At 36.9% G+C, this 14,987-nt stretch overlaps 1 protein-coding gene across 3 annotated transcripts in view; it reads right to left on the minus strand.

Annotated features, from left to right (window-relative positions):
- Positions 1–445: 445 nt before the first annotated feature.
- The window catches only part of FAM184B (family with sequence similarity 184 member B), a 37,193-nt gene continuing 22,651 nt past the window's right edge, over positions 446–14,987 (minus strand). Inside the window, exons 4-12 of one of the 3 annotated variants that reach the window (XM_066185511.1) lie at positions 11,896–12,108; positions 10,526–10,679; positions 9,281–9,393; positions 8,678–8,862; positions 5,357–5,503; positions 3,816–3,933; positions 3,527–3,631; positions 2,662–2,861; positions 446–1,166 (exon numbers count right to left, since the gene is read on the minus strand). In XM_066185511.1, coding sequence (XP_066041608.1) covers positions 1,076–1,166; positions 2,662–2,861; positions 3,527–3,631; positions 3,816–3,933; positions 5,357–5,503; positions 8,678–8,862; positions 9,281–9,393; positions 10,526–10,679; positions 11,896–12,108 — 1,326 coding nt within the window. In that variant the 3' untranslated portion in view covers positions 446–1,075. The remainder of the gene's footprint in view (positions 1,167–2,661; positions 2,862–3,526; positions 3,632–3,815; positions 3,934–5,356; positions 5,504–8,677; positions 8,863–9,280; positions 9,394–10,525; positions 10,680–11,895; positions 12,109–14,987) is intronic. The other 2 variants (XM_066185513.1, XM_066185512.1) reach the window with 2 other exon arrangements.

Raw genomic sequence — 14,987 nt, forward strand, 5'->3', positions numbered from 1 at the left:
CTGCTTTGTATGAAATGTTTGTATTTGTTGGTGTAGCTCTTGCTGGCTGTTGAATGTAAGAAGAGATTAGATTGGAGATACACCTCCTTGCACATGTAAATTTTTTTTAGGTAGCTGGGCCCTGATGGTTGAAACTAAATGTGGATTCAAAGCAATTGAAGAGGAACTATCCTGTCTTAAACAGAAGGCTGCTGGTTGTGCATTTCCCTGCCTTTCACACTTACTGGGTTAATTGCCCAAGAATTCTTCATGGGTTCTTTCCTGCCAGCAGTGTATTAGGATGAGCTGATAAATGAGTCATTCCCCCACTTTGCTTTTATGTAGGCATAAAACTACTATGGAGTTAAAAGGTACCAGGGTGCAGTTACCCTCACTCTGGAACTCAGGGTACAAGTCTGACTTCAGCATAACATAGAACTCTTTTGAAAAACATAGAAATTGGATAATTCACAAGCTTTAATGCTCATACTTACACATCATCCTAATTTATCAGGCTGATACATATATTGAAATTCAATGGGAATATTACATAGCAATGCTGACTATACAAAACAGTTTATGAAGCAAACCAGAAATTATTTCTAAACCAGCCTGCTATAAGCATGCTATTTTTGAAGGTGTACCACATGCTGTACAGCTTAAAATTCATTTAACAAAAAGCTTTTAAAATTACATTATTATATGCAGAACTTACTTTAAACCGCTGATGAAGGAAGCATATAAATATACAGAAGGAAGACCTTTTTTCAGCTGGTGCCAAATTGACAGAATGTATCAGAGTCCAAATTCCATATTTAATGAAACTGTGGAGTGGTACAGTCTCTTGATTAAAAAGTCTTTTCACATAACTGTATCCAAACTTTTTCTTCATTTTTTACAGAAGATGTTAAAAAACGCATTTTCCTGAAATTCATGCCTGTAACTCCATAGATGTAAGAGAGTACAGGTATTTCCTAACTTTACTTAGAAATTATTTTTTTTTTCTTCCCTTAAATCATCTATTGGATTATCATTCCTACAAAGAAAACAGGAATTACTTTTACAGTAATTCTGAGAAGTATGGAAATAGTTTGCTTTAAAATGAAAAAAACTTAGTAAACCATTCTTGATGCTGAGGGTCTTGTTTTTGGTCATCTTTGGTTTGTGGTGGTTCATTGCCATGTGTCCTGTGCAAACAAATAAGCATTAGCATCACCGACCTATTTACTTGCAATCTTATCAATATGTAATACTTTTCCCAGAAAAACTCATCATCCCATGAATGGTTCTGTGCTCACATGAATGGATGAGGCCAGAAGGTGCCAGCTACAGTTTTAGTGGGATCTGTACCAGCCGGGTAACTGGACTAGCAGTACTGGTTGTAACATGAAGAAAAGCACAAAGCAGAGCTTAACAACTATGGAGAAAGATTTGAACATAGTTCTTGACAGCCCAAAAAGATGAAACAAAAGGATCCTTCAAGGATATGAAGTCTTGAAAAACCAGAGAATGGCAGCTGCAATTCACTCTTAAAAATGCAAAATACAATTTATGCATTAAAAATGTTTGGTAAAAGTTCTATTTGAAATTGAAAGGTTTATCTGAACGCTACCTGGCATTCATAATCAATCCTACTACATAGTCCCTGATTTTCCATCATTCAGGATTTTTTAAACATATGATAGCAAATAGAACTTGATTTATGATTGACTGATTTAAAAGAAATAAGTGAGTAGCAGCCCAATGACCCTCAGTCTCTCTATACATTTGTTTCCCTTTAAAACAGAAATTCCATTTGCCTTGGAAGTCATCTGGCATGACACAGCATGTTTGTATCTTCAAGAAGTGAGAATTGCCAAACAGGATCTAAGCCTGTGTCCCAGGTTGGTTTTGTCAGCAGTCAGCACCATCTGCCCCCAAGGAAAGAACTCTCTTGCACACAATTTACAGGATAACTAAATCTCCACCAGGAGATAGGCGAGAAGACTGGATTTTGTCCTGAAATACAGTGGTAAGGTTTGGAGAATTTTTAACTGTATATTAGCTACATACATTTTTGACTATTTCTTGAAGAGAGAGTTCATGTTACAAAACACTGAATATCATTTATAAAACTCATAAATTTGAAGAACTGAAGCTCCTCAGAGAGGAAAAAAAGCAAAGACATTAAGTATCTGCTAATCAGTTTTCAAGTCTCTAACCTTTGCCAAATGATCGGCCGAGGTTCATTCAAATATCTCCTAAAATAAAAACGTGCCATCTACATCTACCAAGTGCAAGTTGAGGCAATAAAATAAGAAGGCAGAGACATCCTTACCAGAACCACTGAAAGATGCCATGTTCATAATTAAATACATTCTTAAATACTTGCAGCTCCTTTTTTAAAATTATTATTTTTATTTGTGTGTGTGTCTGTGTGTGTTTTGATTGGTTGGTGTGGTTTCAGGTTGGGGTTTTTTTTTCCTACCAGGAGGGGTTGCATGCATAAGGTCTGCTGGGCAGGGATTATAGCCCACTTTTGCAGTAAAGTTCTGGATCTGTGTGCAGAAAACCAAGCACACAGAGTTCACTGCACAGCAGGAACCTTACACCGTTGTGTATTTCCACATGTCTAATATGTTTGAATTGCCTACAAGATTCTAAATATGAATTCATTTATCATCATACAAAATGGACAAATACCTTGTGGCAGCACTGCTGTCTGAGGTCTGTGTTGATGGAGAGCTCACCCTGAGGCAGCCAGGACTCCGGTCTAAGCTTGTAGATTTTGTTATTTGAGGAGCACTTCTTTTTGATCTTGAGTCACAGCTCAAAAAGCTCTTTGCGTAGGAAGCTAAATTCGGAACACTGACAACACGACTGGGCACCTCAACCGTTTTCTTCTGCTTTCATTGTAACAGAAAACTTCATTACATACATTTTTTACAATTTATAATATAAAAGCTCAACAATACCTCATTTCCAAGTATCTTCTGAGGAGCACCCAATTAGGAAAATTTCTATTTTTTTCTATAGGCATTTAAATTAAATTCTCAAGGTATGCTGTAATTCCCTGGATTTTGTCATCCAATTAAAACAACTTTTGTATTTGACCCTGACATTTTAGACACATCAAGGTGCTTTCCACCAACCTGACCTCCCTTCTTTGTATGGTTATTTGTAGACAGTATCATGCAAAGAGGCTGGAATGACAAAGGGCAGATACCAAGAAACTCAAAGAGATTCATAATTTTCCTTGATGCATGCAATAGCTCAATTAGCAACTCCCAAATCTGCAAGCAATGGCCATGCTTATCCCAGTGGAAGACTGATGTCAGAGTTCTAGTGTTTTATATTGGCCTAAACCTGTTACCTATGTTGCGTATATACTTCTACTGAGTATCTCCTAGGCTCAACAACTGACTGTAGGTTGGCACTGGAAAGAATTCTACTGAATAACATTATCATAAAAAATTGATAGCACTTTTATTGTCCTGATTGCCTGTATGATTCAAATACTAATAAAAACTATCACAGTTTGTGATTTTAATTGCATTGCTCATCTTACCTTCATGGAGGGAGTCAGACATGCTGTATTAGGGTTGAAAGAAAACGATCGATTCCTGTAAGATTCAGTGTTGGCTGAAAGTGAATGCTGACATTTTCTTCCTTCCTGAAGGGAAACAAAATTACATGTATGGAAACACGTATTTGTTGGATGCTGGTACGAAAAGATACATTTGTCAAAGTATTCCAGAACAGAAAGAAACAACCAGTCTGAAGCAATGTGTGAAACACTGAACAGGACTTTGCAATAGATTCCAAAATACGTATGTCCATATAAAAAGCAGTCTTACCACCAGCTGCTTGATAATCTCTTCTCTCTCACTTAATTTGTCTTGCAGACAGTTTATAAGGTGTGTATCTTCAGGCCTGGACTCCCACTTTCTTGACTTTTCTTCTAATTCTTTAAGTCTGTACCAAAGAAAATGCAGACCAGAAAAAAATTTCCTTATATTAGGTTCAAGCGACACCTCGGATGTACTCTTCCATATATTCCAAGCCTAAAATACAGGGACATAGCCAGGCCTTTACAATAAAAGAGGATTTTTAAAAAATGGGCATCTGTACACAATTTATGTAGAAGTATAGAATCTTCTGGAGTTCCAAAATAAATTGCCAGGGTTAATCCACAGCACCTGTCCAGTGTAAATTCTAGCCCCTTCTGTAAAATAGTAAGAAGCTTGCACATCATGTTGCTAGTCCAGTTTCCTAAAGAAAAATATCAGTGTCACAGTATCTATACATATCTATATTCAGCTATTTCTTCTTCTCTTTTCTGACCCAGTAACTTTGGAATGCTCAGAATTACCCAATTCCTTTAACTTTCATGAAGACAGGCTTGAATATACGTGCTGTTTTAGTAACCCTGCTAAGTCAAAACCTCTGGTCTGAGTCCAGCTTTTTAAATTCCTTAATCAGGGGAAAAGATTCAAATGCTTATTACATGTTCTTAGGTGTGGTGTGGAAACATACATTTGATTGACCCACGAGAACACAAGTCATCATTTCATCAGCCAGGTTCATGAATTCTACTGCGTGAGAAACTGAATGCTATGAAGTTCACCTGCCATAACCAGGATGCATACTGAGAAATTTATTACAGAATACAAACCACCATTTTCTGTTCTGTTTTTTGTTTTTTTAATGCGTAGGTAAACATTTTTGAGAGGACCACCTGCACTCTCATCATCTTAGAGTTATCTCAGAGTTAAAATAAAAGATAAATCTTTACATCTGTAAGGTTTAGGGGTTAGAGGCCTGCTTACATGCCAGGTCTCTCTTCTGGACTTCTGCTGCACAGTTGTGACAAGAGAAAAGGAGGGATATATTTAAAAAGGAGTATTTCTGAGGGGTCTCTTCTGTACAGTCTGAAGCACTGCAGAACTTCTTAACTCCATAGGGGGCTGCAAACTGTGTTTATTTACATGAGCATAACTTTCCTTGGAAATTTTTAAGGAAATGAGAATGAGGTTAAGAAGCTTTCACTTAACAATGCTGCTCTGCTGAACAAAGTTAAGTACAAGATCATGGATCAAGGCCTCTGGTATCATCTGTGACAAAGATGATTTTACATTTCATAAAATTTCTAGATCCTACATGCAAGTTTTAATTTAGCATTGTAAAACTTCATGTATAGTGCTTTAGATTAAACAATGTCCAGAGTTTATTATAATGTATCTGGGTCTTTTTGGTTTGCAAAGACAACACCTATTCAGTTCTAGTTTGATCCTTATTTTACTTATGGTTAGTAAAAAAACCCGTACATACTAAGAATAATAAATACAAACAGAACTCATTGCCAGCATGAGCCAGAGTTTATTGTTAAATTACTTACACAGTTTCTAAGGAGAAAATCTTTGCTTGGAGATGTGCCTGAGTGCTGTTGAAATCAGATACTATGTTTTCAATTTCCTTCTGGTGATCTCCTTTCAGCATGTCCAGTTCTTTTTTATGCTTGATACTGAGGTCTTCTACCAGTAGCCTTTCATTGGTATCAAAATATGTCTGAATTCTCATGTTTTAATATTAGTTTATGGTTATTAATCAAAGCATGCAGTTTTTAGGTGTTTTATTGACTGCAAAGGTAGTTAACTGGGCAAAGATCTGGCTTCTGCTTATTGATTTGACTTTGACATTTTGGTTGCAATCTGAGAAAAAACATTTTAACACTGATGAAGAGAAAAATTCTTTTGCAAAGTACTTGACTTTCACCCTTCAGAAAATGGAAAGTCTATTCCATATAATGGTGCTATTGATATTCTTTCTAGGGTTAGCTTGTACATCAATCTTAATACTAAAACATGATAATGAAGTATTACAGGAACTTATTTGTATTAAGAAAAATTATGTTGAAATATCTGGGATTTTAACATGGCTCTCATGATAGATTTCACCACATCATGTCACCAGAAAAATACATTTAATACTGCCTATCATCATCCTAAAACTCAAAAAGTGAAGAAATGTTGTACTAATGCTTTTAACTACAACATTTATCTTTTTCAGACCATATATTTTGCAAGATACTGATATCAGAAAAAATATATTAAGAAATAATATTGAGATATATCAGAAAATATATATTAATACCATAAACTGAAAACTGAAAAATGCCTTACATTTTCTCAAGCCTAGCCACAACATTGCATTCTAATATCAATCCCAAAAGCAACAGACATTTATTGAAGAATCATAGTTTTATTTTTTGCTATTGCTTTATTAAACCTTTGAGAAACTTCTTAATTAACTCAATAGAGAGCCCATGTTCTGTGGTTTACTGATTTAAATAGACATGCTCATCTCAGCATATTAACAATTGTAATTTTCACAAAAGACGTTCAGTTTACCTTTTGTTTTTCCACATTTTCTTTTTAATGCATTCCTAAGCCTGTTTCACTTGCTTCTGAAAGGCTTCAGGAAAGACCAAAAGGTCCATGAAAGGTTTCTTTCTTTTGAACTTACAGCACAGCCATGGAGGTGGCTGATTTGGCACTTAGCATAAAATAAGCAGCAGAAGGGTAAAAAACAGAGAAGAATCCCTGAAATAAATATTCAGGAGTAGAATATTCTCCCTCAGAATAGCCATTTTGGGACTTGTTCTCTCTTCCCATAAAAATACCTTTGCCTGCTCTCATCCTAAAACTTGTAAAAGCTTTCTGTACTGGAGCTGGAATTCACACAATTCAAGAGAATGGAAAGAGGAATTATTACTTCAAGCAGATTACTGGTTTCATTTACTTGGCAAGAGCAGGACTAGTAATTTTAAGTAATTTGTTATAAAAATTTGTCACATGCAAATAACAAGCCACTATCAGCTTTCAAATGAGAAAAAAACTGGCATAGGATAGGGTCACTATTGTTAAAAATAGCAGTTACTTATATGCACCAATTTAACCATTCCCCTACACGAATTATTAGTCCTGCAAAAGCAAAATGAGAGCTCCAAGTTTCAGGTCTTCCATGGGTTAATTCCAGAACAGCCTGCATCAGGTGCCTCCATCCACCCCAGTGCTTTGGTCCTACCTCTGGTTATTTGCAGGGTTTCTCATTACATAATTTCCATTAATGCTGCCTTCCCAAATGCTTACTGTAGTAGAGCTACACCATTTATTCCCTGTAAAGAAAATCCTCCAGCCCAGCAGCCTTAGCATTTGAGGCCTTTTAGACCTCATCGCTGACATGTGAATAATTCTTCTCTTCATGAACAGAGGCTCAAAATTCCTTCAAGGTAGCTTGAGGGCATTAATGAAACTCTCTGGTTTGCAATTCTCTCTGTTGATCTTGCTTCAAAAGCTTGAAATGAAATTCACTTTGAAGTAACTCTCCAAAGAGTGCAATGGCAAAAAAAAAAAAAAAAAAAAAAAAAAAAAAAAAAAAAAAAAAAAAAAAAAAAGTTACTCATTCCTTAAAGATCTACTGACTGGTAGACAGGAATGGAATTACTCTGGCCACTCTGACAGTCTGCAGAGAGATATTCTATCCATTGAGTGCTTTTCTCTGGACTATATGGGCCATAATTTTAAAGATTCCTTTAAGGGCACACTCTTCAGAAATCCTTTTATATATACAGCTTGTGTAGTTAGGGGCATACATTCTACACCATTGCAAAAATGAATTGAAAGGTACCCATACACCAGATTCCTCAGTCTCTCTGCAAAGAGAATGTGTTAAGTATGTTCATCCAGAAATTTCAAAGGATTCAGCAGCCATACAAATGCACTGGGCAGTGAACCCAGTCTTTTCTCCTTTGTAAGTTGCGCCAGGGGAGGTTTAGGTTGGATATCAGGAAGAATTTCTTTAAAGGAAGGGTGGTTAGACATTGGAATGGGTGGCCCAGATGTGTTTAAGGAAAGACTGGACATGGCACCCAATGCCATGGTCTAATTGACATGGTGGTATTTAGTCACAGGTTGGTCTCAATGATCTCGGAGGTCTTTTCCATCCTAATTGATCCTGGGATTCTGCACCTTTTCGGTGCAGAAATGGGAAGATCGATTTGCACCACGTGTGCTGAGCCTGTGGCTACACTACGACACAGTTTACCTTCTGCAAGATGGCCAAGACTCACGTCAGTCACCTTGCCCCTCCTGTGCCCTGACAGCCTCTCGCAGCACGAGGCTCAACATCAGACCAGGGGCACTGTCAGTATCCAGTGGCACTGCCCTTACTTCCCCTGTGCAAAGCTGGCTGCTACAGCCAAAGCAAACTCTTTCAGGGTATATATCGCATTCTCAAGTGTCCCCTTTGGAATTGACAGTCCCATTGGTTTCAGCTACAGAGACTACGTATAAAAACCTGGTATTTATTCTCAGAGACTTCTGTATTTTTTTCTTTTAATAGCTCTTTGGTGAGTTTGGGATTTATGTCTTCCAGTGCCTTTGAAAGGCTGACATTATGCACATTTTCTCAGGTCACTCCTGTGGGGATACACTAGACATACTTTTCTGTGACATATAATGAACAATTAGTTCAAATCCATCTATTATGGCTAGAGGAAAATGTGAAATGAACTACTGCCTTTGCAAAATTCCTGGCTTCTAAAATTAGTACTTTAGAGAGGAAAGATTCTGCCATGCATCTCACATAGAATACCACTCACACTGGAATTATTATTGAATCTCTAGATAGCACTGTCAAGTATGAATTGAAAGCAAACCTTCTATGCTGTTTATCTCTATCCCGAAGCTGCGTAGCTTCTTGCTTCTGTGACTCCAACTCAGCACTGAGTAGCTCCATTGTGTCCTTCAAAAGTAAATTCTCTTTCTTGAGTTCAGAAATTTCACTCTGACATTTTTCCAGTTCATCATGAAGAGATCTGATCTGGCTTTGGCTACTTCCTTCCTAAGAAAAAGGCCAAATTTAGTTATTCACAGCCTCTTATTTTAAATGTTAACATCTTCCTGGAACTGTGTGCATTGAATTTTTGTGATATGATTTTTAAATTATTTGTGCCATGCTATATATGTGCAAGACAAAATCAGTGATCAAAATTTCCTGAATATATTCTATATTCTCCACAGAATTTATTTTATTGTAACATTCATTCATTTACTTCTTTTGTAAATTCTGATCTTTAATTGGAAAGAAAAAAGCCTGCCCATAGGGAAAAAATTATAAACATTTAAAGTGAGACATAAAGGCCGAAAACCCATTCCATTTCTGGAAGAGACGATAATTTTATTATCACTGGATAGAGAAATTTGGTACTATTGCTTTTGCTAAACACAACATGGCAATGAAGTACAAACTGGTCCCTTGCCTGCTGCTTCTTCAGTGTCCTCACACTCCTCAGCTCCATTTGTAGTTCTTCTATTTGTTTCTTTAGGTTCGTGCATGATGTCTGTTGCTCAGAGAGTTCCATCCTTAGAGATCCTAGTAACAGACAGACAATCATTTAGGCAGTCAGAGGCCAGCTATGGGAAAGGCAGATACAGGGAATGTAGATGAAAACATTAATACGTTACATTTTGCTTTGCTCCTCAACTCCTTCCCCATTAAACATAATATCTATTATGAGAGAGAGAACAGCGGAACAATAGTAAGATGATATGGAGCTACAAAAGCAATGAGTCAACATCAGAGTCAGAGGTAATTCTGTGGCAGTTGTATTGCAGACCACATCATCACAAATGTTTCTTCTAATCTTGAACTTTAGTGGAGCACTCCTCAGCTTCCCTGTTAATTCCACTGGGGTTTTATAGAGGGCTATAGGGCAGACTGAGGAAAGCTCTGGTTGTTGTGTTAGAGAAGTATAATGCTTATGTAAGTTCATCTGTCATACACTGCAACTTTTGTGTATATTAGGTACAGGTTTTTCAAGTACAAGAAGAAAAAAGTTTTTATTTCTCTCCCTAAAATTTTTCTTGAAGTAGAGAATCTATCTGTTGAACGTGTAATAAAAGAGCAAGAAAACTTTCCAGCAAATTTTAATTACTGGTGTAAAAAACCCCAAGAATAAAATTAGTTTGTATGTAAAATGCTTTCAAATTATTCTTTATTTAAAAAAAAATTATAGATGAGCTTTAATAACCTGAGATTAAACCTGGAGATATTACACATCTTCTAGTGCAGTGTTCTGTTTAGTTCTAAACACTTAAGGGTACCTTTTAAACTGACTAAACAGTATATGGGAAGCAACTGATCTCCACTGCTGACCTCAATAGAACAGACTTGAAGCACACATAATAATTTATCTCAACATAGAAAAAAATTAAGTAATATAAAATAACTATAATTTTCCAATCTAATATATCCAATATTACTTACTTGAATGTTGCACACCAGACTACTCTCTCAGCAACATTTTGCTCCTGACAACTGAGGGCTTGGTTAATGAAGAGTATTAAGTCTGTATTGTTGGAATTGCAGGGTATGAAAAAGGAGATTAACAAAGACCTGAGTTCCCAGAAGATGGGAAAGAAAATGAATGGGATGAAAGTCAGTGGTTCTCAGCATATATATATAATCAAGCAGTATGAACTGTGCATGACATGAGACACTATACCTAGCAACAGGGTTTGCTGCTTCTGTATCTGCTCAAGTTCATAATGTAATTCTTTCTTTGCTTTCTCTTCCAAGGTTTGTATTTCCAGTCTATGAGACTGATGTTGGATCTTGATAGTCTCATTAAATTCCTTTTTCAAACGTTCTTCTGCCTCCTGTAAGCAAAAGTCCCCCCGAAAACAAAGTAGTTGGAGCCTATTCTTCAGCTTGTTGTTTTACTTGTAATACTGGGATAAATCTGGTTTTTCACTGTAGAACTTTAATTTTCATCACCACTTTACAAGATATTTTATCGATGCAAGCATAAAAATGAGCTGAAGTTGAAAATAGGTACAAGTTAAATGATCAGTGTATTGCCTCTTACATTTGTTGCGCATGATGAAATAATAACACTGATATCTTTGCACAATTTGACGTTAGAAAGTTTTATTATTCAACATACAAAGCCCCCCAGATTTGACCTGTTTGTCATTACTTATCACAGTGTGTCAGACAAAGGTGCCTATCTTTCCTTGTGTCATTGTTGGGTCATGCTTCCAGTGTCACTAGAAGTCCTGCTGGTACACTGTAATGATGGAGCAGTTGCTCTGTAGTGGCTCTGAAAGCAAACTCCTGTCCTCAGTTTCACTCTTAGCAACTCACTGCCTTCAGCTTGGTTTTGTCAAAGCTGGAATTTTATTTGGAATTTATAAGCAAGATACTAAATTCTACTTAGGGTGGTTTTATTACCTATGTTTCATAAAGTTCTCTAAGCTGTGGGAGCCAACAGGGACAACTGAACTCCATGTCACAACCACATGTACATTGTTCAAGCTGATTTTTTCTTGGAGAGCAACAGTCTCTAGAACTTCAGTATATTGCATTAACATTTTGTCACTGAAACCAATTCACTTGAACCTTTAAAAGCTTTGGTTATCCACTTACTGAATTGATTTCTTGAAAGTATATAAGGCAATACACATCACTATATGTGTCTATTATACTTCTTCCTAAGTATTTAAATTAGTAACAGATGAAAAATATTAAAACTGAGTCCTGTTATAAATACACTCAGGAATTTCCTTGTATTTCTGAAGCAGGTGCACAGATAAAGGAGCATGTATCCACTGCAGCCTAACTGTAGGGTATTTATATTCATGCTGTGGTCTAAGTTAAAATTATACAAAAACAAAACAAAAATCCCACAAACCCCCAACCAAACCACACCTCCCAGCCTGATGATGAGGTTTCAAAATCACAGAATAATTCATTATGTGCAGCAACAGCAACCTATCATTAAACTAATTGGAGGTAACTGAGTTTTGATAATTGGCTCTCACTTAGATGGTTTACCCCATAAATATTTTTTTCTTTTTACATTAGTGAACTGACCTTGAGTTCCTGATTCTTGCTTTTCTCCAACATTTTTAAGACTTTTTGATGTGATGCCTCCAACTGCAGTTTAACGTTTTGGTTTTCTTTAATGGTGTTTTGAAGATCCTGCAAAAGCTTCTCTTTTTCTTTGTTGGACTGTAGATTATGTTTCTTCAGTGACTCCTTGAAATTATTTGCTTGTTGTTCTAATATTTGCTTCAGCTGAGCCACCTTCCAGAAAAGTAAGTCAGCAGGATAAGATTAATGGCTGCATTCACAATGGAGAGAGATTACGTAAAGTTGAGTACATTTTATGAGCTTGTGTTGCTCTATGAAAAAATAGCAAGATGCTTGTTTTGTGTGCTTTTTTCAGGGAAGAATGACAACCTTTTTGCATATACTGTCTGTTGCTCATCAAGGGCTTTTTAAAAATTTCAAATCGTCTCCATCTCATACGTGCGATCCATAGTTCAATTTGCACAATAATATGACACAAACCAGAAGGCAGGCCTAAGGCTCTGCTGAAGCTATCCAACAAAACTGATATATTTAATTTGAAAGAGCACCTAGCTTCATCTGCCTCAAACTGAGTTTAAGATCACTATTCATCCAGTTGTTTCTTGGCTTCTTCTCTTGTGTCATCCAATAAAATACACAAAAACATTTTCTGATCAAGCTAGCGAAGAATATTTGCCAAATACTATCCGTAATGAAAAACATTAATTGTCCCCAATATGTCTGTGTAATGGGATCTGTCTGTGGCCTGGATACACTCCAAGAATAGGCAGATGCCAGAACCACCTGCCAACCATACTTTTGTTTCAAGAGATGACGAATTTTTTTAAATTACTTTTTAAAGAAATATGTGGTAAATTGTAAGATTTTATCAAAGGGGCACTTTGGTTTCTGGCTACAGGTGAAGAATCTACTTTGTCTTTTGCACCTATTGAACTCAAGCCAATGTTTTCCTATACAAAGAAACACTGAAGTTTTTAGGTACTGCAGTTCCTTATAAAACTAACCTTTGATGTGAAAGACTTACTGCTGTACAGTCCCTCCTATCAGCTGACACAATACGCATTAGCATCACTACACTTAAGTATGCATTTTTTATGGGCTTCCTGAAAATAAAGAGGCTGAAAAATATGTGCCAGAAGAATAGGCTGTATATTTTATAACAGAAAAATTTGAAACAGGAAAAATGTTACTTGGAATACTTCTTAAGCAAATTGGTCATCTAGACAGGAAAGATGAAAAGAGGCCTATATAAACTTCATCTGTGGTCACAACTTTATAAACTTCCCCAACTCTTCACAATTATTGGCCCAAAGCACTTTAACATGAAACAAAAGATCATACTAGCTAGAAATAGGCTAAGCTGGGAACACAATGTAGTAAGAAATCAGATGGAAAAGTAGTTTTAAACCCATTATTTTTCACTGATTAAGGGGAAAAGCCCTACAGAAATGTAACAGGCATACAAACACATTCTTTCTCATGAATCCTGGTACTTCTAACATATTAGAGGTTAAGAAACAAACATTTCCATCCTATCAGGTTTCCTCCTCCTGTCTTATAATTAAAAAAGCTTTCAAATCCACCAGTGAAAATCCTTCTCTGGAATGCAGTGCCCAAGTATTTTTTTGCGCCTCCTGAGTTCTAAAGAGATAGCCAGACCCTCAATTTGCTTAAGCCGGTAAAGCAGCATTTGAGCCAGCTCAAACCAGCCCAGAATCTATTTGGATGTTTTCACTATTAACAAAGCAGCAACACTGGGATTTTGTGTTTTATAATGTCCTCCTGCTGCAAAACAAAAGTTCTTGAAAAAACTGTACTTAATTTCCATTACTAATTCACTTTTGTCCACTAGAAATGCATATAGTGATCTCAGAGATGCAAATATTACCTAACATAACATAAACAGTAAAATGGCATAAGAAGTAAAAAGAAAATAAAGAAATTTTTTTTTACTGGGTTTTTTTTGGCTTATTTCAGAGTTACTTCAATTAAGTTCACAGTAAACAATATTCTTAAACTTGTAATTCCTGACCAGAGGAATTCCTGACTGTGTTCTCTGGCTGCTATTTGGTGGAATCTTCAAGATCCATAAAAATTCTGGGCATTGCTGTGCTAGCATTGTTCAAAGATGTATCATGACAAGCTGATGTTTGCACTTCTATTTTATGTATCTTCTAATTCCAGAGTCGAACACAATCATAGAATATTCTGAGTTGGAAGGGCCCCACAAGGATCATAGAAGTACAACTCCTGGCCCTACACAGCACCATGCCCAGGGGCCACACCATATGCCTGAGAGCAATGGCTAAAGAGTCCTTGAATTCTGTCAGGTTTGATGCAGTGACCACTTCCATGGAGAACCTGTTTCAGTGCCCAACCACCCTCTAGGAGAAAAACCTGTCTCTAATATCCAACCTCAACCTCCCCTGACACAGCTTCAGGCCATTCCCCTGGGTCTTGTCACTGGTCCCCAGAGAGAAGAAATCGGTGTCTGCCCCTCCACTTCCCCTCATGAGGAGGTTCTGGACTGCAATGAGGTCTCCCCTCAGTCTCCTCCAGGCTGAACAGACCAAGTGGCATCAGCTGCTCCTCATACAGCTTCTCCTCAAGACCCTCCACCATCTCTGTAGCTATCCTTTGCAAACTTTCTGATAGCTTCGTATTTTTCTTATGTTGTGGCACCAAGATCCATTAACACATACTGAAGAGATCCTGTAGTTCAAAACCAAAGAACTGGAGGGACCTAATGAATTAGCATTCAACACACACAGGATCTCACATCCTTCCTTCCAAATGACCAAACAGTCTGATTTCTCATTTCTTTATCCATAAAAATCTTATTAATACAGAAATACGGCCACTTTGAAGTGCAACCCCAGAGAGATGAAATTATCATGCTTCCGTCTACTCTGCATAGTGTTCCAGCTATGACAGTCCAACCAAAAACGGGTTTTAGGCAGCCAAGGAAGCTATTTTTAGATCTGAAATTGTATCCAGGTTAGAACTGGATTAGTAACAGCACATTACCTAACCTTTGAGGCGGAAGCTCTGGGCTGAGCCATCCCAAAGGTTCCCAGATGGGAAACATGCCC

Source organism: Chamaea fasciata, unplaced genomic scaffold (assembly GCF_029207755.1).
Source record: "Chamaea fasciata isolate MVZ Bird 193981 ecotype frontalis unplaced genomic scaffold, bChaFas1.0.hap1 SCAF_6, whole genome shotgun sequence".
Lineage (NCBI taxonomy): Eukaryota > Metazoa > Chordata > Aves > Passeriformes > Sylviidae > Chamaea > Chamaea fasciata.